The sequence below is a fragment of the Salvelinus fontinalis genome, chromosome 14 (genome assembly GCF_029448725.1).
Source record: "Salvelinus fontinalis isolate EN_2023a chromosome 14, ASM2944872v1, whole genome shotgun sequence".
Taxonomy (NCBI): domain Eukaryota; kingdom Metazoa; phylum Chordata; class Actinopteri; order Salmoniformes; family Salmonidae; genus Salvelinus; species Salvelinus fontinalis.
The window spans coordinates 22946027-22968223 of record NC_074678.1 but is presented as its reverse complement, the minus strand read 5'-3'; the positions used below and the strand labels follow the sequence as shown (position 1 = coordinate 22968223).

General features: G+C 43.5%; 1 protein-coding gene across 5 annotated transcripts; it reads left to right on the top strand.

The window, feature by feature from the left end:
* The first annotated feature begins 818 nt into the window (after positions 1-818).
* Positions 819-21990, top strand: ociad1 (OCIA domain containing 1). 5 transcript variants are annotated; one of them, XR_008761997.1, is made up of 9 exons: positions 819-1047; positions 1452-1536; positions 17670-17723; positions 17818-17865; positions 17988-18117; positions 18206-18408; positions 18658-18813; positions 18993-19105; positions 21047-21990. XR_008761997.1 is itself a non-coding variant. In XM_055944228.1 (9 exons), the coding sequence occupies exons 1-8, from the start codon at positions 997-999 to the stop codon at positions 21082-21084; spliced, it is 765 nt and encodes a 254-aa protein (XP_055800203.1). In that variant the 5' UTR covers positions 821-996; the 3' UTR covers positions 21085-21133; positions 21786-21990. The 5 variants fall into 5 exon arrangements, 4 of the variants coding, with proteins under 4 accessions (XP_055800203.1, XP_055800202.1, XP_055800205.1 ...); XM_055944228.1 differs by lacking the exon at positions 18993-19105 and having other exon boundaries at positions 821-1047; positions 21047-21133; positions 21786-21990; XM_055944227.1 differs by lacking the exon at positions 18993-19105 and having other exon boundaries at positions 821-1047.
* The last annotated feature ends 207 nt before the right edge of the window (positions 21991-22197 follow it).

The window sequence follows — 22197 nt, the reverse complement described above, 5'->3', positions numbered from 1 at the left end:
TTTTGCGTTTTGATGTTGAGCCGTTGCTGGACAAAGTGATGTTAGAGTATATAAGTTATCCTGTAGGAACTTTTGTGCCGAATACATTACGTTGTTACAGGTGTCAAGCTTATGGGCATGTGGAAGCAGTGTGTAGGAGGAGGTTCCTAGGTGTTAGAAGTGTGCAGAAGGGCATGAGACAAAGGAATGTGTAACATTGGGAAAGTAGTGGTATGTGTTAATTAAAGGGGTGCCCATGGGGCTGGGGATCAGAAATGTCCAGTGTGAGAGAGGCAGGTTGAGGTTTTCAGGGTTAGAGTAGCACAGAAGTTGTCGTATGCTGAGGCAGTGAAGAAAGTAGAGGAAGATGGGTCAAGAGGGAGGGATCCTGAGAGGAGTGGTGTGAGTAGTAGATCTGTACCAGTACAGAGGGATAGGCCAACAAGTGATATATGCTTCAGTAAGATTGTATTTTTTGTATTTATTGCAATGGTTATTGTAAGTCGCAGAACATTTTGGTTGTGGTGGCAGCTGCAGAGAAGTATTTGGGTGTACGAGACTTGACGTCAGAAGAGTTACAGGGTGTGTTGATTGGTGGTGTCCCATCGTTTCAGGCTGTTGGCCTGAGGTAGGACTATATATATTTAAATAGTGGAGTTGGGTGGTGAGTGTGTAGTGTTAGATGGTAGAGTATTTGTTGATTTATTTATTTGTTTTCAAGCAATGCATAAGGGAAGTATACTCCAGTCTAGTAGGTGGCAGTAATGCAACATTTATTGGATGTCAACCGCCGTTAAACCTCATCGAAGAAGACTGGACACGCTTCTTTACGCGTGACGTCTACACTCAGGTTTTGCGTAAGGCAATCGCCTTCTGATTACAACAGCTTCCCTGCTTTGAGGCAGAAAGCTTGGAGGTCATTTTTGAAGTTTCAATTGTTTCCTCTGTTACACATGCACATAACCTCGAAATAATGGTGTAGCAAATTTTTGTCCGTACCTAATTAATTTTCTAGTCATGTCACAAACGTCAATGGGATTCACTGATCAACAACAACAAAGGGCTCAGGTACAGTAACAGTTGCTAGCTAACAGTAACTAGCTAACTAGCAGTAGCTAACCGCTAGTTAGTTTTCTGCGGATTAGCTTGCTAGTTAAAGTAAAATGGCTTGCCAAACAGTTTTTCCAAGCTAGCTACAACGGTACTTTCTAGTCGCTAACTAAAACATGAGTAATTAGCAAGTTAATCAAGTAGTACTGTAATAATACTATCGTCGATAACGCTACTACGCGAGGCAAATTATTGCTATCTAACGTTAACTGCTAGGGTTCGCATTTCAACCACTCACTACAGTAGACTGGCGTGTATGTAGTGCAGTGGAAAGGTAGAACACGACAGAGTTGAGTTTAATCTACTATGTATATGTTATCTAGCTCATTAAAATTGCTACATTTCTGTACCCTGTATAACAGAGTCAAGTTGGGGCACCCTACATTCCCACGGAGGAGGAGAAGAGGGTGTTTCGGGAATGCAACCAAGAGAGCTTCTGGTACAGATGTAAGTCATGCTACAACATAAGTTTGTGGTCCAAATAGCACCCTATTCCCAAGCCCTAATCATGACTCTGTTTCATTACATTACACATAAATCATTGGACGAAGGCGTCTTCTGTACAGGCAGTTTTAAGAGCGTGACGCTCTGTCTAAAAAGTAACACGCATTGCTTGCAATATGTTTCTGGAAGCATAAAAGCCCATTTATGCTTGCTCTGGCAATGCGATATGGAAGGTCCATACCAAGCATTTGACGCAATCGCGGTGCTCCCGGAGGCTTGTTTAGGCCAAATTGAGCTGCGTACTGCATTGCGCGGTGTGTCACATATTGTAACGATGCAGAGGGCTCCGAATTATAGCTCTGCTACCCGACTCGACAGGCCCCGACGTTATAAATGGGGTTAAGGCTGGGTATCACTGAGTTGATCACTAACATTCTGAAGCTGAGCTGCATTTACAGCCTCTGCAGAAGTCAGGGCATTCATGCTTCGCGGAGCAGCACAGAGCTGTTGTGAAGGAAGTTGGTGTTTATTCAGTAACTCACCCCCACTTACCTTCAACCAATCATGTCAATGCAGAGCTATACAGAGCCCGCCACATTGTTAAACAATTTGAGGCGCACAGCGATGTGGTACGGCACTCACTCAGCCTCCGACCACATTCTTGGATCAAGCATATTTTGGCTTTAAGATCATAACATGGTGTCAGAAGTGCTTAAAACCTCATATATAAAAAATATAAACCCAACATCAATTTTTATTTGTCACATACACATGGTTAGCAGATGTTAATGCGAGTGTAGCGAAATGCTTGTGCTTCTAGTTCCGACAATGCAGTAATAACCAACGAGTAATCTAACCTAACAATTCCACAACTACTACCTTATACACACAAGTGTAAAGGGATAAAGAACATGTACATAAAAATATATGAATGAGTGATGGTACAGAACAGCATAGGCAAGATGCAGTAGATGTTATAGAGTACAGTATATACATATGAGATGAGTAATGTAGGGTATATAAACATAAAGTGGCATAGTTTAAAGTGGCTAGTGATACATGTATTACATAAAGATGGCAAGATGCAGTAGATGATATAGACATATGACATATGAGATGAGTAGGTTATGTAAACATTATATTAAGTGGCATTGTTTAAAGTGGCTAGTGATAAATTTTTACATCAATTTCCATTATTAAAGTGGCTGGAGTTGAGTCAGTATGTTGGCAGCAGCCACTCAATGTTAGTGGTGGCTGTTTAACAGTCTGATGGCCTTGAGATAGAAGCTGTTTTTCAGTCTCTCAGTCCCTGCTTTGATGCACCTGTACTGACCTCGCCTTCTGGATGATAGCGGGGTGAACGGGCAGTGGCTCGGGTGGTTGTTGTACTTGATGATCTTTATGGCCTTCCTGTGACATCGGGTGGTGTAGGTGTCAAGGAGGGCAAGTAGTTTGCCCCCGGTGATGCGTTGTGCAGACCTCACTACCCTCTGGAGAGCCTTACGGTTGTGGGCGGAGCAGTTGCCGTACCAGGCGGTGATACAGCCCGACAGGATGCTCTCGATTGTGCATCTGTAGAAGTTTGTGAGTGCTTTTGGTGACAAGCTGAATTTCTTCAGCCTCCTGGGGGGGATAGGGGGGTGCTCCCTCTGCTGTTTCCTGAAGTCCCCGATCATCTCCTTTGTTTTGTTGACGTTGAGTGTGTGGTTATTTTCCTGACACCACACTCCGAGGGCCCTCACCTCCTCCCTGTAGGCCGTCTCGTCGTTGTTGGTAATCAAGCCTACCACTGTAGTGTCGTCCGCAAACTTGATGATTGAGTTGGAGGCATGCATGGCCACGCAGTCGTGGGTTTACAGGGAGTTCAGGAGAGGGCTCAGAATGCACCCTTGTGGGGTCCCAGTGTTGAGGATCAGCGGGGTGGAGATGTTGTTACCTACCCTCACCATCTGGGGGCGGCCCGTCAGGAAGTACAGTACCCAGTTGCACACGGCCGGGTCGAGACCCAGGGTCTCGAACTTGATGACGAGTTTGGAGGGTACTATGGTGTTAAATGCTGAGATGTAGTCGATGAACAGCATTCTCACATAGGTATTCCTCTTGTCCAGATGGGTTAGGGCAGTGTGCAGTGTGGTTGCGATTGCGTCGTCTGTGGACCTATTGGGGCGGTAAGCAAATTGGAGTGAGTCTAGGGTGTCAGGTAGGGTGGAGGTGATATGGTCCTTGACTAGTCTCTCAAAGCACTTCATGACGACGGAAGTGAGTGCTACGGGGCGGTAGTCGTTTAGCTCAGTTACCTTAGCTTTCTTGGGAACTGGAACAATGGTGGCCCTCTTGAAGCATGTGGGAACAGCAGGTTGGGATAAGTATTGATTGAATATGTCTGTAAACACACCAGCCAGCTGGTCTGCGCATGTTCTGAGGACGCGGCTGGGAATGCCGTCTGAGCCTGCAGCCTTGTGAGGGTTAACCATTTTAAATGTTTTACTCACCTCGGCTGCAGTGAAGGAGAGCCCGCAGGTTTTGGTAGTGGGCCGTGTCAGTGGCACTGTATTGTCCTCAAAGCGAGCAAAGAAGTTATTTAGTCTGTCTGGGAGCAAGACATCCTGGTCCGCGACGGGGCTGGTTTTCTTTTTGTTATCCGTGATTACTGTGGACTCTGCCACATACCTCTTGTGTCTGAGCCGTTGAATTGCGACTGTACTTTGTCTCTATACTGACACTTAGCTAGTTTGATTGCCTTGCGGAGGGAATAGCTACACTGTTTGTATTCGGTCATGTTTCCAGTCACCTTGCCCTGGTTAAAAGCAGTGGTTCGCGCTTTCAGTTTCGTGCGAATGCTGCCATCAATCCATGGTTTCTGGTTTGGGAATGTTTTAATAGTTGCTGTGGGTACGACATCGCCGATGCACTTTCTAATGAACTCGCTGACCGAATCAGCGTATTCGTCAATGTTGTTGTTGGACGCAATGCGGAACATATCCCAATCCACGTAATCGAAGCAGTCTTGAAGCGTGGAATCAGGTTGGTCGGACCAGCGTTGAACAGACCTGAGCGCGGGAGCTTCCTGTTTTGTTTATGTCTATAGGCTGGGAGCAACAAAATGGAGTCGTGGTCAGCTTTTCCGAAAGGAGGGCGGGGGAGGGCCTTATATGCGTCGTGGAAGTTAGAATAACAATGATCCAGGGTTTGCCAGCCCTGGTAGCACAATCGATATGGTGATAGAATTTAGGGAGTCTTGTTTTCAGATTAGCCTTGTTAAAATCCCCAGCTACAATGAATGCAGCCTCAGGATATGTGGTTACCAGTTTACATAGAGTCAAATGAAGTTCGTTCAGGGCCATCGATGTGTCTGCTTGGGGGGTAATATATACGGCTGTGATTATAATCGAAGAGAATTCCCTTGGTAGATAATGCCGTCGACATATGATTGTGAGGAATTCTAAGTCAGGTGAACAGAAGGACTTGAGTTCCTGTATGTTATTATGATCACACCACGTCTCGTTAATCATAAGGCATACACCCCCGCCCCTCTTCTTACCAGAAAGATGCTTGTTTCTGTCGGCGCGATGCGTGAAGAAACCAGGTGGCTGCACCGACTCCGTTATCGTCTCTCGAGTGAGCCATGTTTCCGTGAAGCAAAGAACGTTACAGTCTCTGATGTCTCTCTGGAATGCTACCTGTGCTCAGATTTCATCAACCTTGTTGTCAAGAGACTGGACATTGGCGAGTAGTATGCTAGGGAGTGGTGCGCGATGTGCCCGTCTCCGGAGCCTGACCAGAAGACCGCTTCGTTTGCCCCTTTTACGGCGTCGTTGTTTAGGGTCGCCGGCTGGGATCCGATCCATTGTCCTGGGTGGAAGGCAAAACACAGGATCCGATTCGGGAGAGTCATATTCCTGGTCGTAATGATGGTGAGTTGATGTTGTTCTTATATTCAGTAGTTCCTCCCGACTGTATGTAATGAAACCTAAGATTACCTGGGGTACCAATGTAACAAATAACACGTAAAAAAACAAAATACTGCATAGTTTCCTAATTATCTAATGCAACAATTTCAAAGGTTTTGCTGATTTACAGTTCATATAAGGAAATCAGTCAATTTAAATACATAAATTAGGCCCTAATCTATTGATTTCACATGACTGGGCATGGGCACAGCCATGGGTGGACCTGGCTCCCAAGTGGGTGGGCCTATGCCCTCCCAGGCCCCCCCCAGCCCAGAGGATCCCACGTGTGAAGCTGGATGTAGAGGTCCTGGAATACGACTTTCCCGAAGCGGGTCCTTTGTTCGGACCACCACCCAGGACATTGGATCTAATCCCGGAGGCTGACCCAAAACAATGTCACCGCAGGAGAGGTAGACGGAGTAGCCTCCTGGTCAGACTTCGAAGGCGTGCACACCACCCACCGCTTCCGAGTATATTACTCACCATTGTCCAGACTCTAGACAACAAGGTGGATGTAATTAGGGCTATGGTTGCCTTCCAGAGACATCAGAGATTGTAACACTCTTTGTTTCAAGGAACCATGGCTCTCTTGGGATATGTTGTCTGAGTCTGTACAGCCAACAGGTTTCTTCATGCTTCGCGCCGACAGAAACATCTCTCTGGTAAGAAGGGCGGGGGTGTGCTTCATGATTAACGACTCATGGTATAATCATAACATACAGTAAGTCAACTCCTTTTGTTCACCTCACCTAGAATTCCTTACAGTCAAATGCCAACCACATTATCTCCCAAAATAATTTGTCACGGCCATGTATTACCCCCCCCAAGCAGATGCCTCCACGGCCCTCAAGGAACTTCACTGGACTCTATGTAAACTGCAAACCATATATCCTGAGGCTGCATGTATTGTAGCTGGGGATTTTAACAAAGCTAATTTGAGAACAAGGTTACCTAAATTCTATCAGCACATTGACTGTAGCACTCGTGCGGGCAATACACTGGACCACTCCTACACTAACTTCCGCAATGCATACAAGGACATCCCCCGCCCTCCCTTCGGCAAATCCGACCACGACTCCATTTTGCTCCTACTGTCCTATAGGCAGAAACTCAAACAGGATATACCTGTAACAAGAACCATTAAACACTGGTCTGCTCAATCGGAATCCACACTTCAAGATTGTTTTGATCACGCGGACTGGGAAATGTTCCGGGAAGCCTCAGAGAATGACATCGATTTATACGCTAACTCGGTGAGTGAGTTTATAAGGAAGTGCATTGGAAATGAAATGTTGTATCCACTGTGACTATTAAAACCTACCCTAACCAGAAACCGTGGATAGATGGCGGCATTTGCGCAAAACTGAAAGCGCGAACCACTGCATTCAACCATGGAAAGTTGTCTGGGAATATGGCCGAATATAAACAGTGTAGTTATTCCTTTCAAGGCAATCAAACAAGCGAAATGTTAGTTTAGGGCCAAAGTGGAGTCACAATTCAACGGCTCAGTCACAAGACGTATGTGGTAGGGTCTACAGGCAATTACGGACTACAAAAAGAAAACCAGCCACGTCACGGACACCGTCTTGCTTCCAGACAAACTAAACACCTTCTTTGCCCGCTTTGAGAATAATACAGTGCCACTGACGTGGCCCGCTACCAAGGACTGCGGGCCCCCCCTCTCCTTCTCCGTGGCCAATGTGAGTAAAACATTTAAACGTGTTAACCCTTGCAAGGCTGCTGGTCCAGACTGCATTCCTAGCTGTGTCCTCAGAGCATGTGCTGTCTGGTGTGTTTACGGACATATTCAATCACTCCCTATCCCAGTCTGCTGACCCCACATGCTTCAAGATGGCCACCATTGTTCCTGTACCCAAGAAGGCAAAGGTAACTGAACTAAATGACCATCAACCCGTAGCACTCACTTCTGTCATCATGAAGTGCTTTGAGACTAGTCAAGGATCATATCACCTTACCTGCCACCCTAGACCCACTTCAGTTTGTCAACCGCCCCAACAGGTCCACAGACAATGCAATCGCCATCACACTGCACACTGCCCTAACCCTTCTGGACAAGAGGAATACATATGTAAGAATGCTGTTCATTGACTACAGCTCAGCATTCAACACCATAGTACCCTCCAAGCTCATCATTAAGCTTTAGGCCCTGGGTCTCAACCCCACCCTGTGCAATTGGGTCCTAGACTTCCTGACTGGCGGACCCCAGGTGACTTACCCGATGCATGGCGTAAGTTCAAACAGCATGTGGAGCTAATGTTCACAGGTCCTCTGAAGGAAAGAGAAGAGGAAAAGTGCAGCTACCTGCTCCTCTGGATCGATGAAAAAGGGAGAGATATTTACAACACATGGACACTTACCGAGGCTGAATCAAAGGTACTGAAAACATACTACGATCGTTTTGAAGCATATGTTGTGCCGAAGACCAATACGATTTTCGCTAGGTACAAATTCCATGAGAAAGTACAGGGAGCTAGCAAGTCTTTTGAACAGTTTGTGACAGAGCTGCGTCTACTTGTGAAAGACTGTGATTATGCAATCAAGGATGAGATGGTCAGGGACTGTATTGTATTTGGAATACACTCACCGCGAGTGAGAGAAACTTTTGAATGTTGGGTCTGAGCTAACGCTGGACAAAGCTATCGACATAGCCAGATCTCACGAGCTAGCACTGGCTCAGATGAAAACTATTTCGCGCGGCAACACGAGCGCATCACGTGAACAAGCAGTGGACGCAGTCAGGCAGACATCAAAGCACTCTCCGGTGCAGAGAGCGCGTTTTAGAACAGAGAGACAACTCCAAAACAGAGCGACACAGACTCAAAATGCCCCAAAACATGTGGATATTGTGGATACAAAGTGCATGGCGAACAAGGAAATTGCCCAGCTAAAGGCAAACGGTACTAAATGTGGAAAATGGAATCACTTTGCAAAAGTGTGCAGAGCTTACTGTGGAAAAACAGTACACACAGTGAGTGAAGATGAATTGTCAATCAAAGAGTCAAACGCTGATGAACTGTTTATTGATTCAGTGACACAGAAAAGTCAAATATCAGAGACAGAGCAAGCCTTTGCTGACATTGAGATAGAAACACAAGGCACAGAGCTAAAGTTCAAACTAGACACTGGTGCACAAGTAAACATTATTCCTCTGAATAAGTACCACAGCTTGACATCTGAGTGCGAGCTACAGCCCACCACGCACAGACTGACTGGTTATGGTGGTGAACAGCTCCCAGTAAAAGGCACATGCACCTTCAAATGCAAGGAAAGTGACATGATGTTGGACTTTTATGTTGTTGACACTAGAGCACCTGCAGTGCTAGGTCTTAAAGCATGTTTAGACATGGACCTCATCAAGCTAGTTTTATCAGTGACAGCACAAGTAGAGACAGACAATGTACTGGAGGAGTTTGCTGATGTTTTTACAGGAATAGGATTATTCCCAGGAGAATGTACTATTCACCTTGACCCAGACGCAATCCCTGTGGTCTACCCACCGAGAAAGATTCCCCTTGCTCTCCGTGCCCGTCTGAAGAAAGCGTTGGAGAGCATGGAGCAATCTGACATAGTCACCATTACAGAACCGACTGACTGGGTAAACGCATTAGTGGTGGTGGAGAAACCACGCACAGGCAAGCTCCGAGTATGTCTCGACCCAAGAGACTTGAAGAAGGCTATAAAACGCCCCCATTATCCTTTACCGACGCTAGATGGCATCACACACAAGCTAGCGGGAGCACACTACTTCAGTGTCATGGACGCTAGATCAGGCTACTGGGCTATCAAGTTCACAGAAGAGTCATCTAAGCTCACAACATTCAACACACCGTTTGGACGCTACAGGTTCCGTCGCCTGCCTTTTGGGTTTATCTCAGCCCAAGACGAGTTTCAGCGAAAGATCGGCGAAGTGTATGAAGGCCTCAACGGAGTTGTGGCAATTGTGGACGACATCCTTGTCTATGGTCGAACCAAAGAGGAGCATGACTGAAACCTCCGCGCAATGCTGCAAAGGTCCCGCGAGAGAGGAGTCCGGCTCAACCACGAGAAGAGCACAGTCGTCGCGCTACAGAGGTCAGCTACTTCGGATATCTTCTCACAGCGACTGGAATCAAGCCAGATCCACAGAAGATCTCAGCCATAAAAGAAATGGAGCCACCAAAGAACCATGCAGAGCTGGAAACAGTGCTTGGCATGGTCAACTACTTAGCCAAGTTCGCACCCAGCCTCTCCAATGCTAATGCGCCCCTGCGTCGACTGCTAAAGCAGTCCAGTGAGTTTCTCTGGGACAAGCAACACGACATTACTTTCCAGAATGTGAAAGACTTGATCACGAGAGAACCAGGACCAATCCTTGCCTACTACGACCCCGACAAAGAGCTCAGACTCCAAGTGTACGCGTCGAAGTATGGACTAGGTGCAGTTCTACTGCAAGAAGGAAAGCCCATTGGCTACGCTTCCAAATCTCTCACAGACTGTGAAATCAACTACGCTCAAATTGAAAAGGAGCTCAACGCCATTCTGTTCGGATGTAAACGTTTCCATCAGTACGTATATGGACGACAAGTCATTGTGGAATCCGACCACAAGCCCATTGAGTCAATCATGAGGGAACCACTAGCCGCAGCCCCGCCAAGGCTACAGAGAATGATCCTTCAACTACAAAAATACAACTTCACAATCACTCACCGTCCAGGCAAAGACATCCCTGTCGCAGACACGCTCTCCAGGAAGTTTCTTACCTATAAGGACAGCAGCCTCAGTGAAGGCATGGACATGCAAGTGCACACTGTGTACAGCAACTTACCAGTTAGTGACACAACTGAAGGAGATCCAAGCAGAAACAGAAAAGGACTCACTCCTCGCACAGCTGAGGAAAGTCATACAGGATGGATGGCCTGAGGAGAGGAGAAAATGCCCTCAGAGTGTCTCAGAATTTTGGAACCATCATGATGAACTATCACAGATCAACGGAATAATTTTCAAAGGAGAGAAAATCATTATTCCTACCAGTCTCAGAGAAGAGATTTTGACAAAGATCCATGCTGGACACATGGGAATGGAAAAGTGCAAACAGAGAGCACGGGACATTTTGTTTCGGCCCGGAATGTGCAAACAAATGGAGGACATTGTTGGTAAATGTGCCACCTGTCTTGAACGACGCCCCTCAAACACCAAAGAGCCAATGTTACCTCACTGTATCCCAGACCGATCCTGGCAGGTCGTGGCAACCGATCTGTTCACCTGGAACAACGAGGACTACATCGTAACAGTTGACTACTACAGCCGATACTTCGAACTCGACAAGCTTCACAGCACCACATCTGCAGCTGTGATACACAAGCTGAAAGCAGCCTTTGCCAGGCATGGCATTGTAGAGACTTTAATATCTGACAATGGGCCCTGTTACATATCAAATGAGTTTGAATCCTTCACAAAAGCATGGGAGTTCACACATGTCATCACAAGCCCGCATTACCCTCAAAGTAATGGCCTTGCTGAAAAATCTGTGCAGATTGCTAAATCACTCATGGATAAAGCAAAAGCAGACAGAGACCCCTACCTCAGTCTCCTTGAATACCGCAACACAGCCCAGCTGTTGATGAGCCACAGACTTCGCTCAACCCTTCCCAGCACCAACCAGCAGCTGCAACCTGAGGTCGTCAGCTACAAGGAAATGCATGGAAAACGTGCACAGAGACAACAACAACAAAAGCGATACTACGACAGGTCAGCTAGACCACTGATCGACGGAGAGTCAGTTAGAATCCAAGAGCATGGCCTCTGGAAGCCAGCAGTCGTCATCCAGCCAGCTGACACTGAACGTTCGTTTCACGTCCGCACCGCAGAAGGAGCGGTGTACCGCCGCAATCGTCGTCACCTACTGAACACAAAAGAACAACACACTGATGAGATGAACTGTTCCCCTGAAAGAGAACGTGATGGACTAAACACACACACAGCACAACATACACCATACTTAACTGCAACACCACAAGAACTGTTGACTGACACAGAAGCATGCTCAGCATCATATCGCACAAGGTCAGGAAGAGAGGTCAAGCCCAGAGCTGTCCTAGACCTGTGAAATGTCAAAGGGTGTAGGCAGATCGCTGCCCTAAAAAGAGTTCCAGACTGTAAACTTGTTATTGAAAGTTCACTTGAAATGCTTTGGTATTGTATTTGTTTGAAATGTTAAGATGTATTTCTACTGTGAAAGCTGAGTTGGTGAGAATCCCTTGTTTGAAAAGTGACAGTATGTTGGATCATTGTTTCAGAGTCTGTTGATTCAGTTGGTATAGTATGCAATATAAATGGTTACTTACCTTGAGTTCAAACTGCAGAGCATGTTTTCAAAAGAAACGCTTAGAACATGTAAACATTTTTCTTTTGTTTTAAAAGGGGGATGTAATATTCATATGTGTAAACATACTGAATTGTAATTGGATGCATTTTACCACCATATCATACTGTGCTATGATTGGTTAAGACCACCCAAATGGTTAGGTCATGGTCAGTTTGATCCTGGTTGGCGATACGTGAACATGCCAGTTATAGCTAGCTAATAAAGAGCTACGTTAAGAAATATCCTGTAGTACTGCATTTTATTGTTTTGTACAAAGTGTGCGAAACAAGACAGATGGTAGTTACTTTTTTTATGATAATTGTTAGGTGGAGAGGTTGGTAGCTACAATGCTATGTTCAGCCTAGCTTTTAGCTAATGTTAGCTATCTGCTCTGCAGTGCAAGCTAGCTTGACTTCGGTTAGATAAACAAGTTGAGGAAAAAGTAACTGAACAAAACATTTATCATCTGAGACAATATATTTATCCTGTCTTGAATGAAAAGGTCATTTTGCAATCTCCCAAAATAAATGTGATCTCTGACAAGAGACAGGCTCTCCTCCATCTTACATTACAAACACTACACTTGTCGGTTCAGTAGCTGGGCAAGACTCTGTGAAGATGACGTACAGTAGGGCGTAATGAAATGCATCACGATGTGAACGGGTCAACTTTCTAGAAGCATTAGACCAGAACCAAGATACTGTTAGACGTCTAAGTTTGAAAATTAGTTACAAAGAGAAAGCTATTTTGTAGTTTTACATTATGCCCGTTCACACAAAAAAACTAATTTAAAATCCATTGCCTTCACAAAAATGTAGAAAAATAAAACAAATGTTAAATAACCTTGGTTTTCAAACCACTCAGAATATAGGTCACTGAAGGTAAAATTCCAGCTCATCACTACAGAATTACACGGAACCCAAACCGGCTGCGCGCGTGCGCTATTGTGCATACATTTATTTTGCCCCCCCACACCAAACGTGATCACGACACGCAGGTTAAAATATCAAAACAAACTCTGAACCAATGACATTCATTTGGGGACAGGTCGAAAAGCATTAAACATGTATGGCAATTTAGCTAGTTAGCTTGCACTTGCTAGCTAACGTTAATTTGTCCTATTTCGCTAGCTTGCTGTTGCTAGCTAATTTGTCCTGGGATATAAACATTGAGTTGTTATTTTACCTGAAATGCACAAGGACCTCTACACCGACAATTAATCCACACATAAAACGGCCAACCGAATCGTTTCTAGTCATCTCTCCTCCTTCCAGGCCTTTTCATTGTTTAACTTATATGGTGATCGCAATATTTGAATAACATGGATTTCTACATTTATTTTGCGGCGCACGCGACGTGTCCGGTCTGGTCAGCATGTTAGGCCAACATTTTTCAGCGCTAATGTTAAGGGTGCCACACTAGACAGGTGTGTTCAATATTTCAACTTGTGTGGTGGTGCAAACGGAAATACACACACAGACTCCAACAAGCTAGCGTTTAGAAATTTGAAAAGCGAAGCACGTGTGCGTCAAATATGGAAAATGTGGGCTAATGTGGACATCCGGCAAAACAAAACAAAAACAAATGCAACTGGTGGTCAAAGGGTACGACATGCTTACCAGACCACGTTTCAAAATAAATGTACACGTTATTCATTCAACTGCTTGCGGGCGTCTGCGTTGCAAGGTACTAAAATAGATCTAGGTTCTATTTTAGAAGCTTGACCCGCTGCAAGTCCTGTCTTTCCCATCTACTCATTGGTTTTTACAAGCATACAGCCACATGTGTGATTGAAAGATGAATGAGGTCCACACTACAGTTGGTGGCAGTAATGCACCTTAAAGATGGTTGCCAATAGCCATATAAAGAAGAATGAACCAGGAGAACTTCATCAAAAAAAAAAACTAGCTTTTCCCTTTTATCTCTGGATTATTTGTTGGAATAGCGAACACATGATTTTTTGTGACTCAATGGGTAAAGATTCTACAAAGATCCAGATGGGGGAAAAAAGGACCATATGCATTTCAGGTAAAATAACAACCCAAAGTTTATATCTCTGGACAAATTAGCTAGCAACAGCAAGCTAGCTAAATGTCCTTGAATGTTAAATATGTTTTGACCTCTTCCCAAATTAATATAGTTTGTTCAGTTGGTTTTGTTATTTCAACCTGCGTGTCATGAACACGTTTATTGGGGATAGACAAAATCAACATGCGCATGATGGTGGACGCACGCGCAGAGCTGGTTTGGCTCATGTAAGGACCTTATTGTTCATATCAGCAATAAATGATTTTCAAAAAAACAAACAGGTTAAATTGAAGCACACCTTTTTATAGGATTAGTGTTCCCGCACCGCCATATTTCCATGTTACAGCGCTTGTTTACGGAAAACAGACTGAAGACAGAGTGGACTACCTGTGCTAATTTAGCTCTTGGCGTCTCTGAACATGGAAGATGGGCGCCAAAAAGTGATTTTGCTTTTGATTTTGCATTTGTGAAATTATTTGAGTGATTTATGTTTCTAGAACCGTACCGCAATTGTTAATCGATTCACATTTGGATGGAGTATATGGCTGTTTTGTCTTCCAGAGCCAATTCGCCCATTAAACAGAACATGTAAGGTCGTTGGACTATAAAGAGTAACGTTAGGCTCCTTTACTCCAAAATTGGGCTACCTATTCCCTAAATTATAGGCCTTGGTCAAAAGGAGCATTTGCACTATAAAGGGAACATGGTGCCATTTGTGACGTATTTCTGAGGTGTATTCATTACGCTGATTCTGTTGCAAAACATTTCTTAAACAGAAACGAACGGGGAGGAACTTAGCTGAATTTCTCAAATAGAAACTCTTGTTTTAGTGTCAATTTTTGGGGGGCTAATGATTACACCCAGGGGTTAAATTGGTCCGGGTCCGAGACACAACACCTGTGATCCAAATGAGAACCAGGTGGAGCTAATACCGCGTACCTTTTGTTATTTGAATTATCTAAAGAAACATTTTTGTCCAGATTTAATTTTCCACATCCAAAAGCACATGTAAGCAATGGCAACAACAAAAAAAAGAATGTAATAGTTTACCTAATGTTCAGCATGTCACATTCTATGCGAGAAAATAATATTCCTCTTGAGGCGCAATCAAATTACAAGAGCCTTACAGGGCGAGAAATGTGCCTGCCCAGTCATTGTAGCCTACAACATTCTTGTTGTGGGAAACACACCTTTTTAAAGCAGTCTTGATGGCCACTGTTAAGAGTATCACTGAGTTTTCTACTAGGCTACACTTATTTCTCAAATCCAAGTAATGAGTAAAATGCACTGTTTTCAAACCAGAGTTTTTAGCAGCAGCATGGTTTATACACTTTCCCGGGTGCCAATGGCATTGCGTGCATAGGGACAATGCTGGCCCTAGCCTTTTGGCGGCACCTCCCAAGCAAAAATGTTTTGGTGGCTCCCCTCTTGACGGATGGGAGAGAGACTTGGTTTTTAAAGAACATTTCCTGCAATTCTACACATTTTGTCATGATTTATGCCATGTTAATCTCAGAGTGAGAATGACAAAATCAATGGGGGCCCACTGGAGGGCAGGGCCCCTGGGAACGTAAAGTTTGTGGACAATTAGGCTGAACGTTGAATGTTGTAGGTATTCTGCCATGATTACAAGTTTATACTAATTTAGCAATATAAAAAAAAATGTTAGCTGACATGGCTAATTTAGTGACTGTCATTGACTGACATAAGAGAAAAACAGCTGTTGTACAACCAGATTTTGAAATTGCATGTTGTTCATTCTACTACTCTAACTAGCTCCTAAAATATATATATATATATATATATATATATATATATATATATATATATATATATATATATATATATATATATATATATATATATACAGTGGCAAGAAAAAGTATGTGAACCCTTTGGAATTACCTGGATTGCTGCATAAATTGGTCATCAAATTTGATCAGATCTTCATCTAAGTCACAACAATATACAAACATAGTGTGCTGAAACTAATAACACACAAATTATTGTATTTTACTTGTTTATATTGATACCACATTTAAACATTCACAGTGTAGGTTGGGAAAAGTATGTGAACCCCTAGGCTAATGACGTCTCCAAAAGCTAATTGGAGTCAGGAGTCCGCTAACCTGGAGTCCAATCAATGAGATGAGATTGGAGATGTTGGTTAGAGCTGCTTTGTCCCATAAAAACACTCTCAAAATGAGTTTGCTCTTCACAAGAAGCATTGCCTGATGTGAACCATGCCTCGAACAAAAGAGATCTCAGACCCAATATTAAGAAGTTGAATTGCATGAAGCTCGAAAGGGTTACAAAAGTATCTATAAAAGCCTTGATGTTCATCAGTCCACGGCAAGACAAATTGTCTATAAATGGAGAAAATTCAGCACTGTTGCTACTCCCTATGAGTGGCCGTACTTCAAAGATGACTGCAAGAGCACAGTGCAGAATACTCAATGAGGTTAAGAAGAATCCTAGACTTACAGAAATATCTAAAACATGCTGACATCTCTGTAGATGAGTCTACAATACGTAAAACACTACATTTGAATGGTGTTCATGGGAGGACAACACGGAAGAAGCCACTGCTGTCCAAAAAAAACATTGCTGCACGTCTGAAGTTTGCAAAAGTGCAGCTGGATGTTCCACAGCGCTACTGGCAAAATATTCTGTGGGCAGATGAAACTACAGTTGAGTTGTTTGGAAGGAACACACAACATTATGTGTGGAGAGAAAAAGGTACAGAACACCAACATCAAAACCTCATCCCAACTGTAAAGTATGGTGGAGGGAGCATCAGCCTCAGCTTGCTATCATCGACGGAAAAATGAATTACCAAGTTTATCAAGACATTTTGCAGGAGAATGTTAGGCTATCTCTCCACCAGTTGAAGCTCAACAGAAGTTGGGTGATGCAACAGGACAATGAGCCAAAACACAGAAGTAAATCAACAACAGAATGGCTGCAACAGAAGAAAATATGCCTTCTGGAGTGTCCCAGTCAGAATCCTGACCTCAACCTGATTGAGATGCTGTGGCATGACCTCGAACAGTTCACACCAGACATCCCAAGAATATTGCTGAACTGAAACAGTTTTGTAAAAAGGAATGGTCCAAAATTCCTCCTGACCGTTGTGCAGGTCTGATCCGCAACTACAGAAAACATTTGGTTGACATTATTGCTGCCAAAGGAGGGTCAACCAGTTATTAAATCCAAGGGTTCACATACTTTCTCCACCCTGCACTGTGAATGTTTACACAGTGTTTTCAATAAATACATGAAAACGTATAATTGTTTGTGTGTTATTAGTTTAAGCAGACTGTGCTTGTCTATTGTTGTGACCTAGATGAAGATCAGATCAAATTTGATGACCAATTTATGCAGAAATCCAGGTATTTCCAAAGGGTTCCCATACTTTTTTTTGCCACTGTATACTCTACTGGTCAAACGTTTTAGAACACCTAGTCATTCAAGAGTTTTTCTTTATTTTTACTATTTTATACATTTTATAATAATAGTGAAGACTGTGATATGTGATGTATACTTTTTGTCAGTATATATTTAGGCTAGTACATTATATCATCCCCCCCAGCTGAGCCCACCAACTACGGACCTTCCAAATCCCAATTTAACCACTGATTACACCCCAGGTCTTACCCCTTCTAGTTCTCTCTGATTTCTCATTTACTCAAGTTTGTAGCTACTGAAGTGTTATGGGCATGCATTGTTGAAATAAAGAGTTATAAGGATGTATTGATTCTGTATGCACTAATGACATCATTATTTATTCACAGCCCTTCCGTTAACTGCTGTGGCAGTGTCTGTAGCTCAAGCACTCGTTATGAAAGGTAAGTTTGCTCAGTCCAGTGAGATTGTAATTCAAATATCAGCCTCTAATGCCTTTCATTGGGTTTGAAAGTAAAGTCAATCTCTCCCTTTCAGGAGTCCTTGCACCCTCACCACGATTTGGTTCCCTGCCTAAAGTAGCTAGTAAGTGAAGGCTGAATATGAGGCTTTTCAGTGTCCTGCTGGAATTCAAAATGTGTATGTATATGTACCAGGGTCATGTCTATGGGAATATTCACTTTTGTGTGCGTGGTGTCTATTTTCAGTTGCTGGTCTGTTTGGGTACATTGGCGGGAAGATCTCCTACACAAAGATATGTCAGGAGAAGTTCAAAAATCTGGAGAATTCCCCATTGGGTGAAGCCCTAAGACAAGGACAACGTTATATCCCTCAACAGTTAGTATTGCATCTAATCTTCTTCCCCCATTGTGGTAACTGCTTATTGTTTTGACATCTTACCAAGTTACATTTTCATTGGAACCAGGTTTGCTCCTCAGAACCCATCAGAGTTGGGAGATCCTAACCAGGCTTTTTTTGAACAAGCCTCCCAGTCAGTGGCGGAACCTCGCACCCAAGCAGACTCCTTCAGCTACCCTAGTGACTTCTATAGTGATCAGGGTGCTCTATTGAGCCCTCCCCTCACTGAGTCTGACCCCACAGGAGCTGCAGCTGATGTCAACCAACCAGGTACAGACATCAGGATTTGCATGTTGTTATTACAGACATGGATAATACTCTCTCACTCATCCTTGTTTTATTCACAGAACTGTCTTCAATATGAATGTTATTTAGTTGAAGTAAAGAGCGCATTTGGGAACATTATCTCACTTTTGAATCAGCTGTGGTTGGAATTCTACAGATTCTGTATTGGCCCTGGCCGGATGCCTTGAATGGCAGTTTTCTCTGAAAGGTTTCCTCCCCTCACTGCCTTTTTAGTCCCTCCTTACTTGGATGATGAGACTCCCAAAAAGAGACCAACCCTGTACGAGGACCTACGAAGCAGAAACCGTGAGAACTACGAGGTTACCCTGACCCAAAAAGCAGACACTCTGCTCAAGTCCCCAGCTGAAACACCTGTTCCGAAGAGAGATGGTGATTCATTCCCCACAGAGATCTGTTGTTATTGGGACTATTTATATATAGTGCTTACAATGGGGGTATGGTTATTCAGTGTCAACAACAGTGCTCACATAATTAAACATCAGTGTCTGGCCAGAGCAGGGGGTCTGTATCAAGGAACATGCTAAGATACGCTAACATTTGCTTTTTAGTTTGTAGGAATAATTTGCCATGCAGGCTGCATCACATCCAGCCGTGATTGGGAGTGCCATAGGGCGGCGCACAATTGGCACAGCGTTGTCCGGGTTTGGCCGGGGTAGTCATTGTAAATAAGAATTTGTTCTTAACTGACTTGCCTAGTTAAATAAAGATTAAATAAAAATGTAGCCTTTTATAATTGTTGAATTAAACAAACACAATATTCCGGGTGCATTATTGAACTACATTGCATAGACATACAGTATCAGTCAAAAGTTTGGACAGACCTACTCATTCAATGGTTTTTCTTTATTTGTACTTTTTTCTACATTGTAGAATAATAGTGAAGACATCAAAACTAACACATATGGAATCATGTAGTAACCCAAAAAGTGTTAAACAAATCAAAATATATTTTTATATTTGAGATTCTTCAAATTAGCCACCCTTTGCCTTGATGAGTTTGCACACGCTTGGCGTTCTCTCAACTAGCTTCACCTGGAATGCTTTTCCAACAGTCTTGAAGGAGTTCTCACATATGCTGAGCCCTTGTTGGCTGCTTTTCCTTTACTCTGCGGTCCAACTCATCCCTAACCATCTCAATTGGGTTGAGGTCGGGTGATTGTGGAGGCCAGGTCATCTGATGCAGCACTCCATCACTCTCCTCCTTGGTCAAATAGCCCTTACACGGCCTGAAGGTTTGTTGGGTCATTGTCCTGTTGAAAAACAAATGATAGTCCCACAAAGCGCAAACCAGATGGATGGCGTATCGCTGCGGAATGCTGTGGTAGCCATGCTGGTTACGTGTGCCTTCAATTCTAAATAAATCCCTGACAGTGTCACCAGCAAAGCACCCCTACACCATCACACCACCTCCATGCTTCACGGTGGGAACCACAAGGAGATCATCCGTGCTGAGATCATCTGTTCACCTACTCAGCGTCTCACAAAGACACGGCAGTTGGAACCAAAAATCTCACATTTGGACTCATCAGACCAACAGACAGATTTTCACCAGTCTAATGTCCATTACTTGTGTTTCTTGGTCCAAGCAAGTCGCTCCTTCTTATTGGTGTCATTTAGTATTGGTTTCTTTGCAGCAATTCAACCATGAAGGCCTGATTCACACAGTCTCCAATGAACAGTTGATGTTGAGATGTCTGTTACTTGAACTCTGGCGCATTTTTTGGGGCTGCCATTTCTGAGGCTGTTAACTCTAATGAACTTATCCTCTGCAGCAGAGGAAACTCTGGTTCTTCCTTTCCAGTGGCGGTCCTCTAGAGAGCCAGTTTCATCATAGCGCTTGATGGTTTTTGCGACTGCACTTGAAGAAACTTTCAAAGTTCTTGACATTTTCCGCATTGACTGACCTTCATGTCTTAAAAGTAACGGACTGTCACTTCTCTTTGCTTATTTGAGCTGTTCTTGCCATAATATGAACTTGGTCTTTTACCAAATAGGGCTATCTTCTGTTACCACCCCTACCTTGTCACAACACAACGGATTGGCTCAAACACATTAAGAAGGAAAGAAATCACACTTAACTTTTAACAAGGTTCACCTGTTCATTGAAATGCATTCCAGACCTCATGAAGCTGGTTAAGATAATGGCTCCCTAGTGGCGCAGCGGTCTAAGGCACTGCATCTCAGTGCTTGAGGCGTCACTACTGACACCCTGGTTCGATTCCAGGCTGTATCACAACCGGTGGTGCTCAATTGGCCCAGCATCGTCCGGGTTTGGCCGATTGTAGGCCATCATTGTAAATAAGAATTTGTTCTTAACTGACTTGTGTATTTAAATCAAAAAATATATAAGTAAAGTTTTTTTTAAATACCGAAAGTGTGCAAAGCTGTCATCAAGGCAAAGGGTGGATACTTTGAAGAATCTCAAATATAACATTTTGATGTAACTTTTTTTGGTTACTACATGATTCCGTATGTGTTATTTCGTAGTTTTGATGTCTTCACTATTCTACAATGTAGAAAATAGTAAAAATAAAGAAACTCTGGAATGAGTAGGTGTCCAAACTTTTGACTGATTCTCTGAATGGTTATTTTGTCTCCACAGTGAAAAAGAACCAATATGGAGATGCATGGGACGAGTGAAGAGTCTGCTTCAGGAGCCAGTGATCAGCTGCTGTACCAGGAGAAGAAGGCAAGAGGGCACATGTAGTATACACAAGACCTCTGCTTTTTATGCAATCATGCTATAGAAATCTGAAAAACACGTTTGACGTTTCCAAAGTGATAAATGTCAAATCATATATTGTCAAAAGGTTAACATGAATAGCAGCTTTCTAGAATTGTCCAATACAATTGAATGCAGCCAACAGGCTTACCAATAGCTTGTGTATCAGTGGAGGCTGCTGAGGGGAGGACTGCTCATAATAATGGCTGGAATGGAGTCAATCGAATGGTATCAAACATGTCTCCATTCCAGCCATTATTATGAGCCATCCTCCCATCAGCAGCCTCCACTGCTATGTTTCCATCCCATCATTTTAGCTATGTAACTGGGTCTTATTCAAATGTGAATGTTCAGTATTGAGCTCATACTATTTTGAAGGTTTATCTGTAAATCCTAAATGAATATAATTGACTATGTCCATTTGGTGTTATCTGGACCGTATCTGACGTCAGGTTATTGCGTTGAGGGTAGCAGATCAGATTATAACGCTATATGATGTAAAAGCAGAATGTTGAGGGCCTCTTTGAAGACCATCTTAGCACAGGTGGACATCTGAAGGTTTAGTTTGGCAGTGTGTTGTCTCGGTAATAATGGATAGGTCCCCTTGTTTTTTTCACAGCGGTGTCAAAAGTAACATAAAACAAAGGCTGCGTTGACTGAGATGTCCTCCAGGACCAAGCTTACCCAGATTCTCTGGTCTGTTGACTTTTCAGCAACATGTGTCGCAGACATTAAAAAAATAGCACTGTGTAACACGTATCTCTTTCCTTCTGTTTATGTTTTGTCAAACAACTGTGTTGATTATTAAATCATACCCAAATTGGTTTCGGTGTGCCGGCTGTAGTCATCTCTCATTCATGCTTTATGCTCTATACCAGGGATCATCAACTAGATTCAGCCCCGGGCCAATTATTATTGTTTTTTCTTGAGATGATGGTCAGGGGGCCGGAACACAATCACAAGTAATTTGCAGACTGTAAATTGACTGCAAGAACCCCAAACTGACTAAAACATACTAATTGCAAACCTTG